At 33.9% G+C, this 23,325-nt stretch overlaps 4 protein-coding genes across 5 annotated transcripts in view; 2 read left to right on the plus strand and 2 right to left on the minus strand.

Annotated features, from left to right (window-relative positions):
* Positions 1-23,325, minus strand: part of LOC128171734 (putative nuclease HARBI1) — a 225,458-nt gene that overhangs the window by 81,022 nt on the left and 121,111 nt on the right. The window lies entirely within an intron of this gene.
* Positions 179-4,689, plus strand: LOC128171729 (uncharacterized). Of its 2 annotated transcripts, XM_052837493.1 has the most exons (7): positions 179-426; positions 744-838; positions 946-1,062; positions 2,502-2,769; positions 2,986-3,122; positions 3,805-4,017; positions 4,138-4,679. In XM_052837493.1, the coding sequence occupies exons 3-7, from the start codon at positions 1,029-1,031 to the stop codon at positions 4,359-4,361; spliced, it is 876 nt and encodes a 291-aa protein (XP_052693453.1). In that variant the 5' UTR covers positions 179-426; positions 744-838; positions 946-1,028; the 3' UTR covers positions 4,362-4,679. The 2 variants fall into 2 exon arrangements, with proteins under 2 accessions (XP_052693453.1, XP_052693452.1); XM_052837492.1 differs by lacking the exon at positions 2,502-2,769 and having other exon boundaries at positions 4,138-4,689.
* On the minus strand, positions 4,819-7,029 carry LOC128171731 (uncharacterized). Its single transcript, XM_052837494.1, has 4 exons — positions 6,848-7,029; positions 6,420-6,606; positions 6,149-6,261; positions 4,819-5,926 (listed from the first exon to the last, which is right to left on the minus strand). The coding sequence occupies exons 3-4, from the start codon at positions 6,182-6,184 to the stop codon at positions 5,069-5,071; spliced, it is 894 nt and encodes a 297-aa protein (XP_052693454.1). The 5' UTR covers positions 6,185-6,261; positions 6,420-6,606; positions 6,848-7,029; the 3' UTR covers positions 4,819-5,068.
* On the plus strand, positions 12,100-14,618 carry LOC128171733 (uncharacterized). Its single transcript, XM_052837497.1, has 4 exons — positions 12,100-12,539; positions 12,773-12,850; positions 13,091-13,316; positions 13,416-14,618. The coding sequence occupies exons 1-4, from the start codon at positions 12,360-12,362 to the stop codon at positions 13,538-13,540; spliced, it is 609 nt and encodes a 202-aa protein (XP_052693457.1). The 5' UTR covers positions 12,100-12,359; the 3' UTR covers positions 13,541-14,618.

Genomic DNA, 23,325 nt, shown 5'->3' on the forward strand with positions numbered 1-23,325 from the left:
CACATGTTAGCTGGTTAGAGGACAGCAACCCCCCCCCCCCCCCCACACACACACACACATACACACAAAACAACATTCTCTATATCCCACCGAACTTGATTATGTAGTTGTTTATATATTGTTTCTGTCCTGTATAAAGATGAAGTGTGACAAAAACTTTTCAAATATGCTGGGTATATATAGGCTGTGTAAGTGAATCTCGCACGGCGCGAGATTTAAAAGAAAACGTCACTTCCGAGAACCATACTCATGGCGATATCGTTGCGTTTTTGGGCCTCATATACTGAGGGGCGCGTCAAGCTTCAGCGGCGATCGGAAAATTCTGTGAGCAGCGATCACGTCCTGAAGTTTGTTTTCGACGAAGAAAATCAGTACATTACTGGTGTAGTCCAGGCCAGCATGCGGAATGTGGCGTATAAAGTTACAGTAAGTTGACACCATTCAGACATAGAGTCAGGCAGATGATCCTGATATTCATTGTTTAATGATAAGTCAGATAATATAAATCAACATGCACGAACATGGCTATAAAATATATATAATTATATTGGAACAAACTATGACAATCTATCTTCTCAATTGTTTTGACTTGTACATCATGAACCGGAGAAACCTTGTGAGTGAGAGGAAACTCGGAAAATTAAATTGTTTACTGTTTACATAGTGTATATTTACCGGTACGTGTAATTGTACTTAATCATACACATTCATTACATGTATTATGTATCTGTCGTTCACTTTAGATTGAATTAGATGATGACACAGTCAAACGATCGACATGTGAATGTGTTATGAGAGACTACTACTGCCATCATGTTGCTGCTGTTCTTCTTTTTGGGTAAGAACATTTAATCCTTTGTGAATCAATATTCTCTTAAACTTAATAGTTTTATTGATTTAAAACTATTCTAAAACAACATCATTTCTTTTTTTTCCTTTCAATAGCTACAAAAATGTCAGCAAGACTGACATCAGATGCAGTTGGCTAAAGCGCCCAAAGTCTCAACCCAAGAAAATTGAGACAATTGATGAAATGTATCCATCGCCAAATCCAACATACAGGTAATTTCTTAATATATACTAAAAAAGATTATTTGTATAAATATTTAAATATACTTGGGTATACAAGTACTGAAGTGAATATAAAAAATATTTTGCCAATATTTTTCAATGTATTTATATGAAACTGCTTGACAGTGCTCTTTCAAGGCCGTTTGACGACACCGACCATGAGGCATTATATCAAATGCTAGGAAATTTAGGGCGATTTACTGGTATAACTATGGTTAACTTTTGTAAACAGTTGTGTTGAAGAAGGGGTTTTCACTTTTCAGTTTTGCGTTAAAAGTTACTTCCAAAATACTTCTGGCATTAGACCAGTTCTTGTCAAGTACAAATTAGGACTATCACATATTTTGTATAAATTTGAGATGTAACAATGCACTGGCAAGAACTGGTCCCATGACAATAGTTTTTTTTCCTTATTTTTATGTGCAGGCATAAGCAGTCTTTATAAAACTTGATTAAATGGTACAATGTACTTCTTTCTTTATCCTACCAGCCACCCCCTTATAATATTCATAGGTCATCTGTCAGGTTTGTTAAACAATTTTTGAAAATAAAGGGGGAAACTGACCATTTTTGTAAAGATTGCAATTCTGCACAATAATTATTTTTATATCATTGTGTTTTTCATGCTTGTTTGCCAAATATTTCCTATTGAAACTATAATCTACTCATTAGTAAACATACTTTAACTGAGAAATGTTGACTCAAATAGCTCAAATTATCTTTATTTTCCTTGCTAACTTTTGATTGTTGAACACAAATATTTCCTTGTTTCCTGAGTCAAAAGAAACTTCATATAATCTTAATTACTGAAATGCATATTATTTAAAAACAACAGTAAGTACTAAATAACATAAAATTGTCACATGTGTTGGCTCTTGATTCATACATGTATATACTAAACTGTACAATAAAATTCTGGAAATCCTTGGCTTGCAAACTGTGTATTTTTAGTTACAAATTACCGTGGAATCATTAAAACTAATGGTTTTTCGTGGGTATCCTTGACCCACGAATTGACATGCCAACAGATGTCTTTTTATTATAAAAAGTAAAGATATCTTTCCACTATAAAGAGTAACCCATGAAATTACATCCCAATGAACAAGTAAATTTTTAGCTATCCACGAAAATTGACCTCAAGCTTTCTGCATTCCACAGTATGTTCCTGCATTCAAGATATTGTATTTGATTTAATATCATGTACATGTAATATATTGACTGTATGACTGGTTTTCATACATGACTGTAATATACTGTTTATATAGTGTTATACATTACTCATTCCTATGTTACCTTTTATACCAGTGCCGGTACTAGAGAAAGTAATATTTTTATAAGAAATAGTCTTGAATCTTAAAGTGTTATGCATTTTGTATTCATTACTAATCATTTTATTGTTTTTCTGTAATAAATATAATTATTTTTTAAAGCGCTCCACTGGATCCTCTCTCCAGAAGTTCCTGTAGAGAAACCACCAGTGCCATTGGTTGAAGACCTTCTGCTTTCAGAAAGCTTTCTGCATGCTGAAGACCAGAACATTTGGCTACGTACACAACTCAAAGTCACGGAGGACATTATAAATACGACAGCTGAAAAAACTAAGGGGCAGAGAAATAATGCTGTTTGGGCCATTGTCAGAAAACTGAGGATAACAGCCTCCAATTTTGGACAAGTCTTAAAGGCTGTAAGACGGAAGAGGTATTTTTTGTATTTTATAAAACAGCAGAAAAGAGAATGTCCACTCTTTAATGACTGTGTTTACTTTCTCCCTTTATTTTTAGTTTGGACTTTTAGTTTGAACACTGCTCTTTATATTGTCATATGTACAAAGTAATTTGAAAAATATTACATGTACCGGTAGGTTCTTTGGAAATCATCTCAATGTTGCTAGTTTGGTAGTGAATTTTTTTTTAGGATGAGCAAGTCTTTGTTGAAAAGACTGCTCTCTGCATACAACCTAGAGAGATGTCCTGCCATTTCATGGGGGATAACGAACGAAAGAGCGGCTATTGACAGCTACATACTCTTAGGGGCTTCTGTTGAAGAGACAGGTAGCAAAGATTAATATCACAGATTAATAAATTACTATACATTGTATTAGTAGTTCTTCCAGTCAAATGTACTTGCAGTAATTTTTATGGAATATTTAAAGCAATATGAGCTGTATTTTTTATAATTTTATTTTGCTGCAGAAACCTGCTAATATGATAAGTCTGCATGTTACTTAAACTTTTATGGTGAATAAAATTTGAAAAATTCATAAATTTTTGTCAGAAGAAAGATTGCTCTTATAAGGAATAAATAGCAATTCAATTTTTGTACAGGACGACAATAATTCAATTTTTTTCCAATTAAGGCTTCTTAACGGCTTTTCACACCAAAATACAGCTTACAGAATTTTAAAACCATGATTTTTTTGGTCATTTTAGAAAAAAACACCTTTTCGTAAAAAGAAATTTTAACATGAAAATCGCAGCTCATACTGCTTTAATATATACAATATTTTTAGATGATAAGTTGGTGTGGACTACATGTCAAATTATACATTTTTAGTTCAAAATTTAAAAAAATACTTGGTCTATAAATTTCTTAAGAATTTTATACTAATTTTAGAAATTGATGCTCTGGACAATAAGTCATGTGATCTGCCCCAGAGAAAAAATATCAACTTCTATGAAAAATATGGTATGTGTTTATAATACATGTAATAATCTTTTATTTGAAATTTTGAAGGAGTTTGGCTACACGAGTCCGGCGCTATAGGGGCTTCTCCTGATGGTATAGTCACCCATCAACCCCATTGTTCAGGACATACGGGAATACTTCATTTCCAGACAGAGGCAGCGAAATATCTAGAAGCTGAGCTTATTGAAGTAAAGTGCCCTTACTCGGCTAAAGACATGAAGATAAAAGATGCAGTTGAAACAGTCCCTGGATTTTTTCTTGGTATGATTAAGTGTTTGATGATACATTTTGTACAGTATTACCCATCCTTCTTTTCTTGAAAATGTTTTGTCTCTTTACATTTGATAACTAAAAGTATGAACAATGTTTTTTTTTTTTTAGAAACAGCAGACGGGTATTTGCACCTAAAAGAAGACAGTGATTATTACCATCAAATTCAAGGGCAGCTTTACATCACCAAGAAGAAATGCTGTGATTTAATAATATGGACACCGACAGATCTGGCTATCATTCGCATGGTAAAGGACATAAATTGGTCAGCGAACATAGAGAAACTCATCGATTTTTATTTTGAAAAGTTCATACCAGAAGTCAACAAGAAATAAATTGTACAGTTTGATACCCATCTGCTGACTGTTTCTGGTGAACTTACTTGTAAGAGTCGTATTCACCTTTAACATTTGTATCATGAACAAAATATTTCATCATATTACTGAAATTACATGTTGTTTCTCTAATAATATTCTTTAAACAAGTATGCCAAATATTAAACTGATTTAATTTAACTTATAATACATGTACTTGTTATTTTTTGTATTGAATTTTTTCTTTAAAAACACAACTGAGTTAGTATGAGACATATGTATGAAGTACTGTATACAGGGTTATTTTTGCCCCTAGTTATATTGACCTTTGATACTTGCAAAAGGTTTCGCCAAGTTTTGAATTTGCCCAAAAGCAGATTTGTCATAAGTGTCATTAAACGGGGGCAAATATTTCTCTATATACAGTATTTTCAAGAAAATAAATGAAAATCGCAGGCACAGATCTTTTTTATATATATAAATATTATAGATTAAAGAATCCAGGCACATTTGTTTAAACAATGTGTCAAAGTGCATAGTGATATACATCTCTTATCAAAACTGTTTACATAGCTAGCAAATATCATAACCATGACTGCTACACCTTTACAAAATGAAAAATAAACTGCTGACATAAAATAAATATTAAATAATTTTTTCATAGAGATCATCATGGAAAAACCTAATTAATGTTTTTCTTTCAATATGAAAACAACTTTCAAAAAGTTTTAAGCAATCTCTTTGAGCAAAGGTGCTTGAAGGTTTACCAAACATGCACACAGCTGCATTATCTTTGTAGACAGTGGACGGTAGTTAGCTGGTATGTGGTTCAAAATTTGGTAGTTCTTGAATCGTTCATTCACTCTCTCAACATGAATTCGGTTTCTAGCAATCTTATAACAAAGTTCGGCTTCTTTACTTGTAAACCGAGTCTTGTTTATCAAAAATGGAGGAATATTGAGTTGCACACCTGATGGCATTTGGTCATGGATATTAAAGCCTTTGTCAGCTAGGATAAGATCTCCTGGTACAAGGTTTTCCAAAAAATGTGAATGTTTAACAATGTTGGCATCCGACACAGATCCAGGATACAACGGTGAAACATATACACATGAACCGTTGGGTGCAACAGCTGTAAGCGCTTTCACCGTATGCCGACTTTTATAATTGCTATACGATGCACTTTGTCGATTAAAGTCCGAAGGAACATCCTGTGTTATTTCTGTACAGTCAATTGATGCTCTAGCAGAACCGAAATCTTCAAACGATTTTGGCAAGGAGCCCTTACATTTTAACTGACTGGGCATGCCTACTCGAACCATAATGCCCTTATAAAAAATCTCATGCAAAGCACAAATAATAGTGTTAACTATGTTAGAGATTGTAGCTCTACTCGTGGAAAACCTGTCTGCTAGGTCAAGATCCCGTAGATTGAGTCGCAGTTTCATCAAGGTTATGAGAACTTGATCTTCCAAACTCATATTTGTGACATTCCATCCTGAATAATAATTCAGCGGTTCAAATCTCTGCAAAGTGGCAACAATGATCTTGAAAATGTCATATGTAAAGGATGTGTACAACAGCATCTAAAAAGATAAAATAATATATTAATTTAATTAACAGTAAACATATATATACACACCTTAGATTCCCTAAATTCAATTTCAACCTGTCACACTTTTAATACCATGATAATCAGATATCATTTTTGAAATGTAAATTTTAAAAAATCACATTATAACAAGCTGGAAAATATTTTTTTAATTCATGAACATGTAAAAGATTATTACACTTCATGTATTTCTTACCTTTTCTTGGTTATTTTTCATGGCATCAACAGACATTACATGCCTTGAGTTCTTCAGCCTCTCAATATCAATTTCTAATGTCCTTATCTCTATTTCCAGTTCTTTTATCTTGGCTATCAAAACAAATAAAAGAGTGAAATAAAGAAATATTCTGATTGTACAAGGATTATCAAATTATCACCAACAAGTTGTGTTATAAACATGTATAACATGATTTTAGTAAATTAACAGCAAAGAAATCATTATATGTATTTTTTAAAAATAAACTCACCCTGACATTCATTTATTTTGGATGCACACTGGAAGGAGGACACGGGTGGAAGTATGGATGGTCAAGTGCAGCACTACTCTCTGCTGTAAAGAGCACCGAGGTTGGCTCCTCGACACCACCCCTACATGTACCGATTGTACATGTACTCTCCACTGTAGGCACCTTTTCAATTTCTGCAAACTTCTTCCTGTAATTTTGTTGTTATTCATCAGTTTAAATTTGTCCCATAACAAATTAATGTGACGGTTTCATTTTGTGGTTTTAAATTAATAGTCATTCATTTTGACCAAAGACCCCTATAAACATGATAGTAAATAAAATAATATATAATGTGTTATATTTCTCTGAACTTCATTCATATATAATTTATTTAAAACAGTATTTATTGCAAACATAATAATTCAGCAGAAAGAAAGAAATATATTCACCTTTTTCGATTGTCAGCAACATCTGGAAATTTTGGTTTAGAATAAACAAATATGCTGGGGCCTTTGTCCTTGCAGCCTTCTTCGAAATGACAGCTACATATGCGGTCCCCTTCGTTCCATTCTCTGTCAGCACGTCTAAATTGACACAAATAAAATTGTAAACGAAATCTGTGCACTCTCGAAGCATCAGGATGGTTTCAGGTCGTTACGATAATGAAATTTTCAATGTTTTTCAAAAGCAAGCCCCTAAAACGTACCTGCAGAGCTCTATCCACTTTTTTCTTAATTTTACATTGGTTGGAAAACGAAAGAGATGGCACTGTGTGTTGTTCTTACTGTGTCGATCACTCCTGTGGTTGCACCCAAAAGCAAAACAAAACACCATGGTTCTCGGAAGTGCTCTCTTGGAAAGGAGGCGCGCGAGACTTACACAGCCTATTACTGTATCAGTACATGTATGTAGCGCACAATTTATGCTCATAAAAAATCGGGCTCGGGATTCAAAATCAATAAGATCTTAAAACGTGTGACATGTAAACAAACCAAACCAAGCCACGATTAACGACTGAAGGAACGGATTGTTAGCACAGATATAAGTTAATATGATATACACACACGTTATAATTAGTATTACGATGTGTATGTTTATTGCCCGCGCGGTTTTCAATGCTTTTGATTAAAATGATAAATTTAATTTTTTGTAGACAATAAAGAATATTTAGACAAGTGGGCTACAAAAGTAAACAATAATATCTTAAAAAGACATGCAGAATCGAAAGACCTTGACATCGGTACTCTGGTTGACGAGAAAGAATTGAGACGGCTAGATCAAAGGAGAGTAAAATTCAGGATAGAGAAATAAGCCCCCCAAAAAAGAAACTTATTGAAAACCAAAACGAGGAACACAGTCCCCAGAAAAAAAACAGATCTGAAAGAAAAAGAAGAGGTTGATAAGACTAAAGAGAAAAAGAACACCAAGGAGAAAGAAAAAATAAGCCCAACGAAGACAGAAAACAGCCACAAAGTTACAACGGAGTTTTAAAATAGCTTGAATCGCTGTGAGATCGCTAGATTTTTTTTAAATTGCACATTTATTTATTTTATTTAACAAGGAGAAGATGTCAGGGCGACCGAGGCGTTTCTTCGGAGCTCCCGTATCGTGGAACTGTGTTAATTGCCATGGAGTTCTACTTAGCGATTGTCTACGCATTTCTTAAGTGCCCATGGCTTGCTCAGAGGTTTAACCGCACCTTCTTCTTTAATAATCACCTTCTCCAGTCTGCCATCCAGCATTTTCTTCAGCAGTTGTCATGTTATTGGCCAAGGAACGGGTCTTAAAGACCAGTGGATCTGAATTATAAATAAAAGATATTGATAGTGAGAGTCCATTTAAACGTGTGCAAAATTGATGACCTTAACACAAACATACATAATAATTAGTTTTTACTTGAAATAAGATGACAAAACAGTGATCAAAAGTTATTATCACAAATATAAAAAAAACCGACATCTTTCTGCTGAATAACCTCTCTCTCTCCCTCACTCACTCTCTCTCTCTCTCTTTCTTTTTGTGATCCTTTAAGTCATGACTTTGCTTACACATACCTCAAGTCACTACATCAAAATTTACACATCCCAAGTCACTACAACTCCGATACACACATCAACTCACTACACCAATATAATACAAGTACATTTTAGATATTTTCAACAAGTTTCCATACTGTAATACAAAAAAAAACATCAAAGATATCATTTATAGGGAACAAAAAAAACAATAATCACCTTCTCCAGTCTGCCATCCAGCATTTTCTTCAGCAGTTGTCATGTTATTGGCCAAGGAACGGGTCTTAGAGACCAGTGGATCTGGATCATAAATAAAAGATATTGATAGTGAGAGTCCATTTAAACGTGTGCAAAATTGATGACCTTAACACAAACATACTTAATAATTTTGTTTTTACATGAAATAAGATGACAAAAACAGTGATCAAAAGTTATTATCCCAAATATAAAAAAACCGACATCTTTCTGCTGAATAACCTTCTCTCTCTCTCCCTCCCTCTCTCCCTCACTCTCTCTCTCTCTCTCCTTCTTTCTCTTTGTGATCCTTTAAGTCATGACTTTGCTTACACATACCTCAGGTCACTACATCAAAATTTACACATCCCAAGTCACTACAACTCCGATACACACATCAACTCACTACACCAATATAATACAAGTACATTTCAGATATTTTCAACAGGTTTCCATACTGTAATACAAAAAAACATCAAAGAAATCATTTATAGGACAAAAAAAACAATAATCACCTTCTCCAGTCTGCCATCCAGCATTTTCCTCAGCAGTTGTCATGTTATTGGCCAAGGAACGGGTCTTAAAGACCAGTGGATCTGAATCATAAATAAAAGATATTGATAGTGAGAGTCCATTTAAACGTGTGCAAAATTGATGACCTTAACACAAACATACTTAATAATTTTGTTTTTACATGAAATAAGATGACAAAACAGTGATCAAAAGTTATTATCACAAATATAAAAAAACCGACATCTTCCTGCTGAATAACCTTCTCTCTCTCCCTCACTCTCTCTCTCTCTCTCTTTCTCCCTCCCTCACTCACTCTCTCTCTCTTTCTTTCTCTTTGTGATCCTTTAAGTCATGACTTTGCTTACACATACCCCAAGTCACTACATCAAAATTTACACATCCCAAGTCACTACAACTCCGATACACACATCAACTCACTACACCAATATAATACAAGTACATTTCAGATATTTTCAACAAGTTTCCATGCTGTAATACAAAAAACAACATCAAAGAAACCACTTATAGGGGAAAAAACAATAATTACCTTCTCCAGTCTGCCATCCAGCATTTTCTTCAGCAGTTATCATGTTGTTGGCCAAGGAACGGGTCTTAGAGACCAGTGGATCTGAATCATAAATAAAAGTTATTGATAGTGTGAGTCCACTTATAACATGTGCAGAATTAATGAAAAATTTTAAAATCATCATAGCATACTGATAGTATGAAAATATTTAAATCTGAATATTTAATATGTTACAGAAATCTAGGAGTTTTACAGCATTATTCATTTCTCGTGCCCCTATGATATCAGGTAAAGGGGGCGATTCCTGCTATTTCTCAAAAACATGAAAAAATCATCAGTTTTTTTTTATTCAACAACAGAATATATGGAGTGAAGAATCTATAGAAATATATCATTTATATATGTATTAATATTTCTTAATACAAATATCTAAAGCTCTATTCATAACTTTGAATTTTGGGACATTAACACAATTCATATCCCACACATAATCCTTTGCAAAAAATAGTGTAATTATGACAAAGAATAATCTTGCACTATACAGTATAGTACCAATCAGACCCAACCTAACAGAAAGTAGACCCCAACTAAAAACCCTGGATTTACTTTTAGGGTTTACACTAGATCTACTAGAGCAGACCAAGAGTTAATCCCGATCAACCCAAAGTACACCCAGAGTGGACACAAAGAGTAAACCCGATCAGAAGTATACCCCTAAAAGCAGACAAGGTGCAGGGCTTACAGGCAGTAAGACAGATAGATAAATGACAGGTCTGCTTCACATTCAAGTGCGAAAAGTGGACCCCTAAAGCAAACCCAAAGTAAACCCTGAGTGGATCCAAAGTAAACCCAGACTGGAAACAAATTCTTAAAAGCAGTCCCCAAGTAAACCCAGGGTTTAATTGGGGTCTGCTTTAGTATATGGTTGGGTCTGACCAGTTACTTCTTATGAACCTTGAACATTACATGTGCGATGAAAAAATGATTCCTAATCTGTCAATAATTTGTTTAGTACAACAGACTAACAAAACTGGATAATGTATATTTCAGTCCAGTTATTTTCTATACAACATACAGCTGTCAATTACAGTTAATTTCCTTAAGTAGTAGAGGACATCATACATGTACTTAGTGCATGTGAATATATATTCTTCTGATAGTTACATTCACCAAATTTTGTCTTCATAAGATTCCTCCAAAGAAAGCAGTTCCATGATTTTTATTCTTCCAAAGCTTACAAAGTATATTTATATATGAATAAAACTACTTCCTCTTTTAGTGCTAATACAAAGGTTGGTTCTTTGATGTTTGTGGGAATATTTTTATTTAATATTTTAAATTTGATAAGATATCCTGTTAATTAGTCATATATCTCCTGATTAAAATGAGGTTGTACATTTCTGGTTTGCAAAATTAGGTTTTCTTTTAAATAAGTTTGGAAAGAGATCTTCAAAAAAGATTTAAGCATGTTTAGGGGCAACATACATCAAAGACCCCAAGTCATATATGATAAAAGAGCTGACTTTATTAAACAAAATGGCTGTCAATATGGCGGTGCATTGGAGCTGGAAAAAAAAGTTTTAACTGTTAGCACCCCTTATAAAACTTTCATTTTTTGCTGATTTTTTTTATAGCGAGCGCTGACCTCTTTTTACTGTGCTTGGTATTACGTATTTACCCAATTAAATTCATTCTTCAACTGAAAGGAAAAAATAAATGTCCTAGCATAAAGTTTGAACATTTAACTTAGCACATTGAATATATCTTATAAAAAGAACAAAAACAAAGGAGAAATAAAACATGATTAGTATAAAAAAATCGACCCCCCATTGTGGCCCCACCCTACCCTCGGGGGTCATGATTTTCACAAATTAGAATTTACACTACCTGAGGATGCTTCCACACAAGTTTCAGCTTTCCTGGTCTTATGGTACATGAGAAGAAGATTTTTAAAGATTTACCCTATATATTCCTATGTTAAATTTCGACCCCCCATTGTGGCCCCACCCTACCCTCGGGGGTCATGATTTTCACAAATTAGAATTTACACTACCTGAGGATGCTTCCACACAAGTTTCAGCTTTCCTGGTCTTATGGTTCATGAGAAGAAGATTTTTGAAAATTTCTCGAACATTTTCATAAATTCCTAATTATCTCCCTTTGCAAAAGGGTGTGATCCTTAATTTTCACAAATTAAAATCCCCTTAGGCTAAGGATGCTTTGTGTCAAGTTTGGTTGAAATTGGCCCAGTGGTTCTTGAGAAGATGTTGAAAATGTGAAAAGTTTACAGACAGACGGACGGACAGACAGACAGACAGACAGACGGACGACAGACAAAATGTGATCAGAATAGCTCACTTGAGCTTTCAGCTCGGTGAGCTAAAAACGGGTGTATACCGACAAATGACACCAAGCGTAATTTTGATTTTTTGGGGTATAATAAGCCAAAATATAGCTATTCCAACAGAATCGCAAGTCACTACAGTGATTTGTGTACTGAGTTTCCGAAATGAATTGAGTTGGTTGATGTGTAAACAAGGTACTGTAGTGGGTTGAAGGTGTTTACAAACACACACATATAAACACACACTTATAATAAAACGTGGTATGTTCTTTCTGCAGCATCATACAGACAACCTGTCTAAAAGTTTTGGTATACTTACCTCTTAAAAAATGATAGGGAATAGAAGACATTATTTTTTTCTGTTAAATTCCACTAAGTGTACTATGAATGAATTTATCATTGATTTTTTTAAGGATGATAGATATACATGTACCAGCAGTGCTTCAGTAACACCTGAAACCAGTAAAATGACAGTCCAAAGCAGTGTCCCCAAGAATAATAACAAAGAAGTGAGTGTTACTTACTTAGAAAAGTTTCAACTGTTTATTGATGGAATAAGTAAGTTTCTTAGACTTATCCTTTTCTAAGGATGAACCTGATACATGTATATGCTGATGTTATGTTCGTATTATAATATTGAGAGTTAATACTATGAATGCATCTTTGTGTGGAAAATGTAGAATGTGAAAGTAATTTTTTTCATATTAGTGGAAAATTGATATGTTTTATTTGTTTTTTAAAGGGAGAAAGAATTAGCAGTTGTGCCAAAGGGAATGCCCAAAGCAGCATTTCTCACAATGCCAACACTTATGAAAGTAGGGTAAGCATCAATTATTTTTGTAGATATGCTTAATTGTATCATTTGAATGTTCCTTTTTGAACTTCTTATATGGGACTTAATTGGGTTATCGAACATACTAATACTTGTTTCGATGGCAAAAGATATTAATTAATTTACAGCTGTGCTTGAATGTTATCCTGTAAGCTTAGAAAAGCATTACATGTTATATGCATCTCGATCTATAATATACAAACATTATCGGTACACTTTTTTCTTCAGACTGTGAAACTTCTTGAAAGCAGTTCGATTGAGGTGGATAAAGCAAATCTGAAAAAGGCATCATCCTTGATCAAAAAGCACAATAATCCAGGCTATGCTCTATGCCCCAAGGTGATACCCCTGCTGTTTACAGATGAGGAACTGGCATTGTCCAGGGGACAGGGTCTCATTAAGACCAAACATGGTACCCTGAGGCCGTACAAGGAGAAGGTACAAGTGATGAAAGGTGAGGAAACTATCATTACAGAAATACGTGTAGTTTCAGCTTCATAATGTTTTAAGTTTTATAATAAAAAATGATTAAACATTTAAAATGTTATTTCAGACTATGTACAAAGTTGGTGCTCAAAGAATGGCTTCAGTGTTCCATCACACGCCAAACTAAATGATGGTGTTACAGAAAGAATTGCGTACAGTAGGAAACTTCTGAAAAAGAAGTCAAGTAATTAATGAAATGTTGACGTTCACTTTTGATTGTAATTAATTTGGGTCATCATTTAAGAACTCTAAAATGTATTTCAGTTGTCAATTATGTGTGACATATATTTGAATTTTAACATTTTACTAATCACTGGTAGCTTGCATGATTAACAAATATTTTTCTGGATAGTAAAATATGAAGAAAAAGTTGCCTGTATGTATTAAACTGTCTTTAAGTAAAAATCTTTCAACAGACATTGCAAAAACTTTGTGTTGAACCGTTATGATGAATTATGTATAGGAATGTACATGCATATGTACATAAGCATATACAGAGAAATGTAATAGTATGTAATTTTTTATACTGTTTTTTTTTTTAATGTGTAATTCTGTTTTTATTATGCAATAATGTTTCTCTCTTGTGAACTTGTACCATAGGTTTTATATTTTCATGTACCATCTTGTTGCCCCTTAATTGGTAAATAAATAGATTATTAGTTCATATTAATACAGTTGGACTCTTTTGTGTTAAAATTGGTTCTTATGATTATATTTCATTTTTACTCTAATCTAATTTTAGCCATTTTGGTTTTGATTTTATAGCAGGTTTCAATACAGGCGTATTTTAATACAGGCATATTATTTTCAAGACGTATTATTTTGCCAGGCGTAATTTATTTAAGCAGGATTGCTTAGTCTATATTATTCTGTAATTCTATTATACAGGCGTACAAAATTTCCAGGCGTATTTCAAAATTTTCAGGCGTACTCATTTGCATGTTTATGCCAAAAATACGGTAGGGGTACACCACTTGTACACCAGTTTTTCACATTTTACGCCTGTATTTTGTCTTTCAATGTAACTAAGAATTAAACTAGAATTTAAGATACTTGTAGGCCTGGAAAATTTTGAAATTACGGGAGTAAAATTTCGTACGGGTCTTCTTCTGTAGGTGACCACCCTCATCAGTCAGATGTAGAGTTGAATGGTGGATAATCAGATAAAGGATCTGGTTCTGTTGTTGCAGTGATTGAGTTTGTCCTTGAAGATGCACATGCAGGTGAATTATCTGACTATGCTAACTATGGCAATAGTTGTTGGATATTGATACATGTATCTGATGAAGATGACTCTGTTTATATCTTCTTCTGTAGGCGACCACCCTTATCAGCCAGATATAGAGTTTAATGGTGGGGAGGCAGATAAGGGATCCAGTTCTGTTAATGCAGTGATTGAGTCTCTTCTTAAAGATACACATGCAGGTGATATATCTAGTACAATAGTTGCTTGAAACTGATATCTGATGAAGATGACTCTGTTATATCTTCTTCTGTATGTGGCCACCCTCATCAATCAAATGTAGAGTTGAATGGTGGAGAGTCAGATAAAGGATTGGGTTCTGTTGATGCAGTGATTGAATCTGTCCTTGAGAATGCACATACAGATGAGTTATCTGACTATACTAACAAGCGCAATAGTTGTTTGAAATTGATATCTGATGAAAATGACTGTTTATATCTTCTTCTGTAGGTGACCACCTTCATGTAAAGTTTAATAATGGAAAGTCGGATGAAGGATTGTGTTCTGTTGATGCAGTGATTGAGTCTTACTTTGGAGATGCACACGCAGGTGAGTTATCTGACTATGCTAACTGGCGCAATAGTTGTTTGAAAGTAATATCTGATGAAGATGACTCTGTTTATATCATCTTCTGTAGGTGACCACCCTCATCAGTCGGATGTAGAGTTTAACGGCGCAGAATCAGATAAAAGATCTGGTTCTGTTGATGCAGTAATTGAGTCTCTCCTTAGAGATGCAAGTGCAGGCGAGATATCTGACTACGCTAATTATGTCAATAGTTGTTGGAAATTGATATCTGAAGAATATGATTGTTTATATCTTCTTCTGTAGGCGACCAACCTCATCAGTCAGAAGTAGAGTTTAATGATGGAGAGTCAGATAAAGGATTGGGTTCTGTTGATGCAGTAATTGAGACTATCCATGAAGATGCACATGCAGGTGAGGTGTCTGACTATGTTAATAAGGACGACAGTTGTTGGAAATTGATATCTGATGAAGATGACTCTGATTATATCTTCTTCTGTAGGTGACCACCCTCATCAGTCAGATGTAGAGTTTAATGATGGAGAGTCAGAGTCTGATATGGATGATTCTGATGAATTTTGGATTGATTCAGATAGTGATCCTGATTACTCATCGAGTAAAAGCGATTCTGATAACGCATCAAGTGAAAGTGAAAACGATGAAAACCTTCCAGATGTTGACAAAAGTGTTTCTAAACAGGGCAATCATCAAATTCTAAAGAGTATTGAAAATGTGAATGCCCGGAATGTTTTGAATGGATTCAGCTTGAGAAGTCAGTTGCAAATCATAGAACCTCTTGTCCAGGATTTAAGACAGGATCAGATTTCCAAAGCAAAGGGTCTCTTATCATTCAGGCTAAAGTTATGGCAGGAAACATCATTCCAGAAAGTTCACAAATACTTCAAAAAGAAGTTCTTCCAGCGATGAGAAGAGACAGCATTACAGACTGTGTTTTGGAGGACCACGTTATTCTGATGCTTGGAGATATATGGCTCAGTAAAAACAAAGATAACTAGAACTTTTTTTGTCTTCAACAAAAAGTAAGGGCTTTTCGACATCTTCTTTCCCTTTTTTCATTGCAAATGTCAGGAAAAATCATATCGATTTTTTTTAATTTACAAATTCTTCACCGCCTTGGTATAATCAGTTGCCTAAATATAACATTATAAATATTAAAATGTAAAAAAAAAAAAGATAACTTCAGAACTTTAAAAGTAAGTTTACTGTTAATTTCTGAAATAATATTTCCAAAAAATCATAAAAAAGTAAGTATTTCTTTCTCGAACAGAAAACGTGGTATGCCTAGAGTATTAATGTTCTACGTTTATTGAGGAAAGCGAGATAACTCGTTCTAAATCACTTTTTCAACTTTTAAGAAGTTGCAATATTCACGCCCTTAAAACTCCTATAAGAAGTCCAAAAATGGTCCTACGGAGAATAATTCTTAAATTGTACTCTTTACTCAAAACTTAAAACCGAAAAGATTTTAAAAATCGGATGAAAAATAAAAAAGATACAGCTAAAGGGCTGTTTTCAGCTTTGACCCCTCTAGATCCCTTATCTTTCAAAATTTTAATCCCAAAACCTTTTCCGGTCTGCAAATTAGCTCCCTTAATATGAATATTAAATATGAAAATATTTACTTGAAAACTGGTCGAGAAAACGTGGCACGCGTGAATTCAGTTTAACATTAAAACAACCATAGCCGATTTGTTATCAACTTATAAAACCGGAAGTTCTCAATGGTTTCAAACAAAACTTTAAATATATGATAATTATGACAGTTTTAACATTTTCCATTCCTCAATTGAAAATTTTGATGGTTATTTCAATTTTTACTCTTTTCATCCCCCCTTTTTTCATAGTTTGAAGTCTAGTATCTCGAAAACAGCAAGAGATAGAAAAAAGTTGTCGCTTACGATTTTGAATATCATACTATGAAGTATCTAAATCCAAAATTTCTTAGTTTATAATCAAAAAATAAAATAGATACATAGGTCCATTTAATATTTTGTTTTTTGCATGTTTAATCCGGAAGTTTATAGACCGGAAGTCCAAAAAGGGACATACGGGAGAAATAAACAATTGCTAAAAGAATCTAACATTAAATTTTTATTATTTGGTTCCGTTTTCAAAAAATCGCTGACGAAATTTTGTCGAGAAGAATAATAGTAATAAAACAGAACGAAAACAATAGGTCTTTTCGACCGAAAGTCGAAAAGCCCTAATAAAAGAAAACGAAAACATTATGCAAGTAACCACATGCGACTTGCTGGACGCCTTCTTCTCCTTGTTCGAGAAACATCAAACCTATCTCTTAGTATAGCCAATGTCAGATTTTCTGGTGATGTTTTTGTGTCTTGTGTACTTAAGGCTTGTGATGGTGTTGACATATTAATTTTTTTTTAATATAAAATGTCTTAAGGTATTTTTTATACATTTTTAACTTTAAATGTTTGTTGTTGATTTTGTTGAAAGAAAATGTCTCAGATAGAGTGTGAGTTTTTCATAACAAGATATCTGTGAGCCAATGCTCACTAGTGATAACCCCGCACTGATGTGAATATGCAAAAAAAGCAAAGTCGACATTTAACAGAAAGCTGGCATCCGATTGGTACAGAAATATATCCCACAATATGGCATGCCTAAACAAATAGTGTGTTAAAATTTGAAGCATCTGCGATAAACAGTTGCTCACCGAGAAATCTTTGAGGAAAATTTGTTTGAAAATTTTGGCTTAAATAAACAAAGTACTCATTTAACAGGAAGTTGACATCCGATTTCTTTTCATTTTTAATTATGAGAATTTTTTTTTCAGAATAATAATTAGAATGGACAACCATGTAGAATGCTATTTAAAGGGGGAATAACTTCAGGAAATGTCAAAGAATAAAGAAATTCACAAACCAAATGAAATGATTTCAATAGAAATGTTAAGGGGCAACATATTTACTTGTGATGACGACATGATGGAATTTTACACCGGTTTTCCCAATACTCTATTTTATAGCATTTTGCAATGTATTTCGAATTACATCGTTTTTCATGTACGTGACATCTGAGGATTTTATGTGTTCATATAAAGATTTCAAAATTGACTAACTCTGTTTATTTTTTTTAAATAGTAAATAATACTGTCGTTTGTTGGAGGTATTTTAATGATTCGAACTTTAGTAAGAAAGTGTCTAATAATTTATGCCGTCCTATCTGTATTCTCATGGACCCAGAATGCACCTAACATGAAACCTCCTAAATATCTACTACTCACCCCGAAGTAGAAAAATCCAAAGAGAACTACTAAGTAATCTGTTTAACCATTTTAACAGAACATAACTACTTTAATTTGAACATTTGACTTTCATTTGTTATGTAGTTCTACATGTATAAATCCCAAAATGCACAAAATTTTACTCTAACTCATCCTAATACTGAACAGTTAAATACACTATTTAAGCATTTAATTCGAATGTGCAGTCAGTTTTGAATTTTGCATCATACAAATAGCCAAGTTTCATATTTGGGTGTAATCTAAATTTGAGATATGTATGTCCTATATCAACTACCTGAGGCAAGCAGCATGTCACCAGCCCAGAGGACACTTTGTAACATGGTAGGATGTGTCAAACCAGGGCAGAGAGAAGCATGGATACTGTGTGCTGTCTGTGTGAGATGAAGCCATTTATCATGTGTGCATGTCACAGAGGGGCCTAAAGAGGGACTTCTTAGTCCAATCTGCATTGCAAGATATGAAGTTATTCGTTCAATTCAGAAAACGTATAACTAACCAGTAACCATGACTTAAAGGAAAAGGTTTAAATGCGTCTAATACATTTATATTTAAGTAAATATATTTCAACTCGGAGCATTCCAACTAGAATGTGCTGAACCAGGGCAGAAAGAGGCTTGGATACTGTGTACTGTCTGTGGAAGATGGAGCCGTTTTTCATGTGTGCATGTCACAGAGGCGCCGAAAGAGGGATTTATTAGCACAATCTGTATTACAAGATATGAAGTTATTCATCCAATGCAGACAACGTATAACTAACCAGTAACCATGACTTAAAAGAAAAGGTTTCTATGCGTCTAATATATTTATATTTCAGTTAATATATTTCATTTTACATATGATTTGTGTATTTAAGTTTTTTTTTAATTTTTTCTCTGCAATGCCTCTACTATCACATTGCACACATGGGTTCTCTTCGGGTACTTCGACTTCCTCCCATATCAAAGATCCGGTCGCCGCAACATCCTAGCAAACGAGAGATATTAATATAAGTTTTAGAACTTGTTTATAGTACGCTGTAAAGTTTAATCAAATTCTGAAGGGTCACCAAAGAAAAAGAATATTGTAGATTAGATTTATTCTCTATGATTATTCCTAAAAGTAATTAATGTTTCATGCATCTGCAAACAACGGATGATTAAATGATAGTGACTCCCACAAATTAAGTAGTGATTTATCATATGTTTACATGTATACCCCTTTTCAGAGGTGACGAGGATAAACTATCAGCTTAAAAAAACTGCTGAGAAAAATACGTTGATATCTCACCTGTTACAACTCTAAATTGTGGCTTAAAACTGAAAGAATCATCATCCAGACATGCTTTCCACAGCTGGGTGAACGGAAGAGGTTTACCGAATACAAGGATACTCAATATCTAAAGAGAAAATGAGTGAGCAGAATAATTGCAGCAGAACACTTCCGATATGGCATAGTGTGTATATTTAAGAAGATAGTGAACATTAGTACATTCGTATGTGACGAGAATAACATGCGAACCAAGTTACTATCACCATGTAAAATGTATATTTTACATGTTGCGAACATTTTCTATAGTTTTAGCTTGTTGGTAAATTAACGTTATTTACTCTTCTTAATTATCGTGGAATTCCTTCGGACTGTGATGTGATAGAATGTAAATTAATGTTTATCAAACGTCTTAACTGTAGTAAAGAAATAGGACATCAAAGTAATCAAGTATAGCTTTAGGAAATATACTTATTAGAAAAGCAGGATTGAAGGACAATGTTTCAGCTAACAAATGTGTGTTTGACACTAATAGAGTTAATGCAATTACATTACAATTAGCGGATTGACGCAGGTGAATAAAGGGGCGTTTACCTGGGAGATGGTCAGTTTAGGGATAAAGAAATATACTCAGATTGGATGATTTATACATGTCAATTATTTAGATGGTCACGCCAGTAAAATATTATTATATGTTTTATACATTATTCTAAGATGAAGAGAGTAAGAGTTCGATAGTTAGAGGTTAAGAGTCAAGATACAAGTCGTCTGGATAATCCGTTACGTTTTACCTCACTGTCATATGTAGGTTAACATTAAGTTAGAATTATTAATTAGCAAGTTTCCCCTGTTTAATGGGTACGGAGTGGAGAGTAACTATTTGTATATATGTGTTATTAACTGGAATGAATGTGGAAATACAGCGAGTGTTGAGCTAATTCCCCAGTTATCGTCCGGTACGGAAAATATCCCATACGGTACAAATCCGGCGGTTATAGTACCAGAAGTATAAATTAATTACGTATATTGCGTCATTGATTATATAGTATAAACACATATTGTATTCTCCCAACGTATGCTTATTTTTATGTATGACCTCTAACCCTGGTCTACCCTGATGTCACATGGTATATTCCAACATCCACGACCACCCGCTGGAGCTCCAGGTCCGTTTCCACCGTTGACCCTTCCACACCTACCTGTGTTTTTCCTTATCTTGTATTCTTTGTCTCTTGTCTGCCACATATATTGTCAGGTAAGACACCAGATATTTGTAGTCTATGTTTGATAGTTTCTCGGCTACACAACAATTACGTGTAACAAAAGATGACTTTTAGTTAGTTCACAAAACGTGATAATTTATGAAGTGTTAATTGGGTGTTCATGAATGTGATTTTAGAATACCAAATGATAAAGAATTAAAAAAACAGCTGTGAATTTAAGAGAGAAAATCGTGTGCGATAAATTAAAAAGATGAAGATGTAAGATGAGAGATAATTATTTATAAGAGATATCGATAATATACACGTAAATATAATAAACAGGCATCTGTTTGCAGGTTTCTTTTTTTCAAAATCGGACTTGCACTGGTCTATTTATTTTCGTGTACCTCAAAGTTTATAGATATTTTCTTAGATATGTACATGATGTTTAAAGGTATTTTCTCATCGTCGCTAGCCAAGGGTGACAATCCACGGTGTTTCTCTATTCACCGTTGGCAGATTTAGTAGCTTTAACCGCGCCGTTTATCGGTTTGTAAAGAGTTACGTGCCTTAGCTTTATTGGCTTTATTAATTTTTATCCAATGATAATCCGTCTTACTCTCATACTCGATAGACATGGTGGCCTCTACAAAACGTGTTAAAAGAGAAGCTGAAATTTGTAGCCGTTTCAATCGTTGCATCGTTAGACACTGTAACAGAGACGCAGAATAGAAGTATACTATCGCTTCAACAAGGACACGACGTGTTTCTGAGTACGAGAACTGGTAGTAAAACTCAGTTTGAAGGAAACCCACAATTGAAGGGGTTATATGGAGAACACTGAATAAGAACGTGGGCCATATGACTGTGTATGGAAGTCCGGATATGCTCCTGACCAGTAATAAGTGGCGTGATATGTAGAAATCAACGATGTACCAGGAAAATCTAAACCCGATCGCAGTGGACGAGGCGCATACAGTTTTACAATGGTACATTTATTAATTTTTTTTTTAATACTTCAATTACAATCTATTAAAATCGTTATGGATTAACGTGTTGGATGTCTACATCTGAGTATAATACATTGGTAAAACTTAACAACTGACCATATTTCAGGAGGGAATACCTCATAGAACATATAATTGACCAACTCAGTTTTCTAGTTCTACAAGTGTGTGATGTTTTAAAATGACACGATCTTCTTGTATATACTTTTCGGTACTATCGGTGCACTTCAGTTAAAATGATTACAATATAACATAATTCATTTTATGAACACACCATTAATATATTAATAACCATACTTTCTAGGAAGTGGTTTTCTTTTCCCCTAAAGTAATTATTAGATCCCTGAGATTTTGCTGTATGACTTTCTTCGTGAACATGATAAATGTTGTATACTCAGAGGCTATATTGCAGTAATAACATTGCGACTGATTCCTTTATTAAACAAATCAGTATGTATGTACATCACCTGTTAATGTAATACATATTGTTGATTTTAAGTCCAGGGTGAAGGTTCTGATCAAGAAGAACCAGTAAGGAAATGGTTTTCACAGATTGGACAATTTAGGTCTTTATGTCTTGAAGTATCACATGTTACTCTTACAGCAACTTCAGGGGCCTCATTTAGAAGAGAGTTTATTAAGATGTGTTTTCCTGCAGGATGTGAAGTTATCACAGAGAGTCCTGACCGACAAAACATCAAGATATCATCTCTTCAAATACCAAAAAATGACAACATTGAAGCAATATTGATGTGGTTGCTTGATGACTTAAAACCAATAAAAGAAAAGCTTCCAAGACACATATTTTGTAAAACAACATCCAGTTTCTAAAGTGTATGCTACTTTTTAAGCTAATTCGGCGCGTCGGTGCGCCCGCGCGTCCATCTCATCTCTTGTGAGTCTTCCAAGTAAAATCTTCCCATAGTAAAACTCTCAGAAGACGTCGATTTTTCTTTATTTTAAAGCATTATCGCTTACATTCATGCAAAGAAATTTCGACCCCGATAGCAATTAACTTGACACATAGTTTTGATTCTCTTTTATAACGGTAGGCGGTAGAGCTTTTATAAATCGCAGATTTATTCTTTAGTGACACAAACCAAAGTTCTTTGCATTTCATTTTTAATTTGACAATGGATATTGTCTATTTTGCTATAACTTTGAGCGGTTAGAGCTTTTGCTTTTATTTTCTTTGGACATCAGCTAACCTTCTTTTGTAATCTTCAATATGACATTGATCCTGAAGTCCAGTCTACTTTCATAAGACTAATCTTGGCATTAAATGCCAACAGAGACATAAACAACATAAAGACGAATGTTTTCATGTCTGATGCCAAACAGGGTATCGGTGTTTTACAAACACATACTGTCCGTATTTATTAATACCAACTTAGAATATATAATCGTCTAGAAATTGGACTTGTTGAGTTAATAGCCCAAATGGCCTAATCATTATAAATCGGGGT

This window comes from Crassostrea angulata, chromosome 2 (assembly GCF_025612915.1).
Source record: "Crassostrea angulata isolate pt1a10 chromosome 2, ASM2561291v2, whole genome shotgun sequence".
NCBI lineage: Eukaryota > Metazoa > Mollusca > Bivalvia > Ostreida > Ostreidae > Magallana > Magallana angulata.

Coding starts and splice junctions, on each gene's coding strand:
- LOC128171729 (XM_052837492.1), top strand. CDS start 250: ATGGCGATATCGTTGCGTTTTTGGGCCTCATATACTGAGGGGCGCGTC. Junction 1,063..2,985: donor TCGCCAAATCCAACATACAG/GTAATTTCTTAA, acceptor ATTTTTTTTTAG/GATGAGCAAGTCTTTGTTGA. Junction 4,018..4,137: donor AGTCCCTGGATTTTTTCTTG/GTATGATTAAGT, acceptor TTTTTTTTTTAG/AAACAGCAGACGGGTATTTG.
- LOC128171731 (XM_052837494.1), bottom strand. CDS start 6,184: ATGTCTGTTGATGCCATGAAAAATAACCAAGAAAAG. Junction 5,927..6,148: donor TGAAAAATAACCAAGAAAAG/GTAAGAAATACA, acceptor TTATCTTTTTAG/ATGCTGTTGTACACATCCTT.
- LOC128171733 (XM_052837497.1), top strand. CDS start 12,360: ATGATAGGGAATAGAAGACATTATTTTTTTCTGTTAAATTCCACTAAG. Junction 12,540..12,772: donor CCAAGAATAATAACAAAGAA/GTGAGTGTTACT, acceptor TGTTTTTTAAAG/GGAGAAAGAATTAGCAGTTG. Junction 12,851..13,090: donor CCAACACTTATGAAAGTAGG/GTAAGCATCAAT, acceptor TTTTTTCTTCAG/ACTGTGAAACTTCTTGAAAG.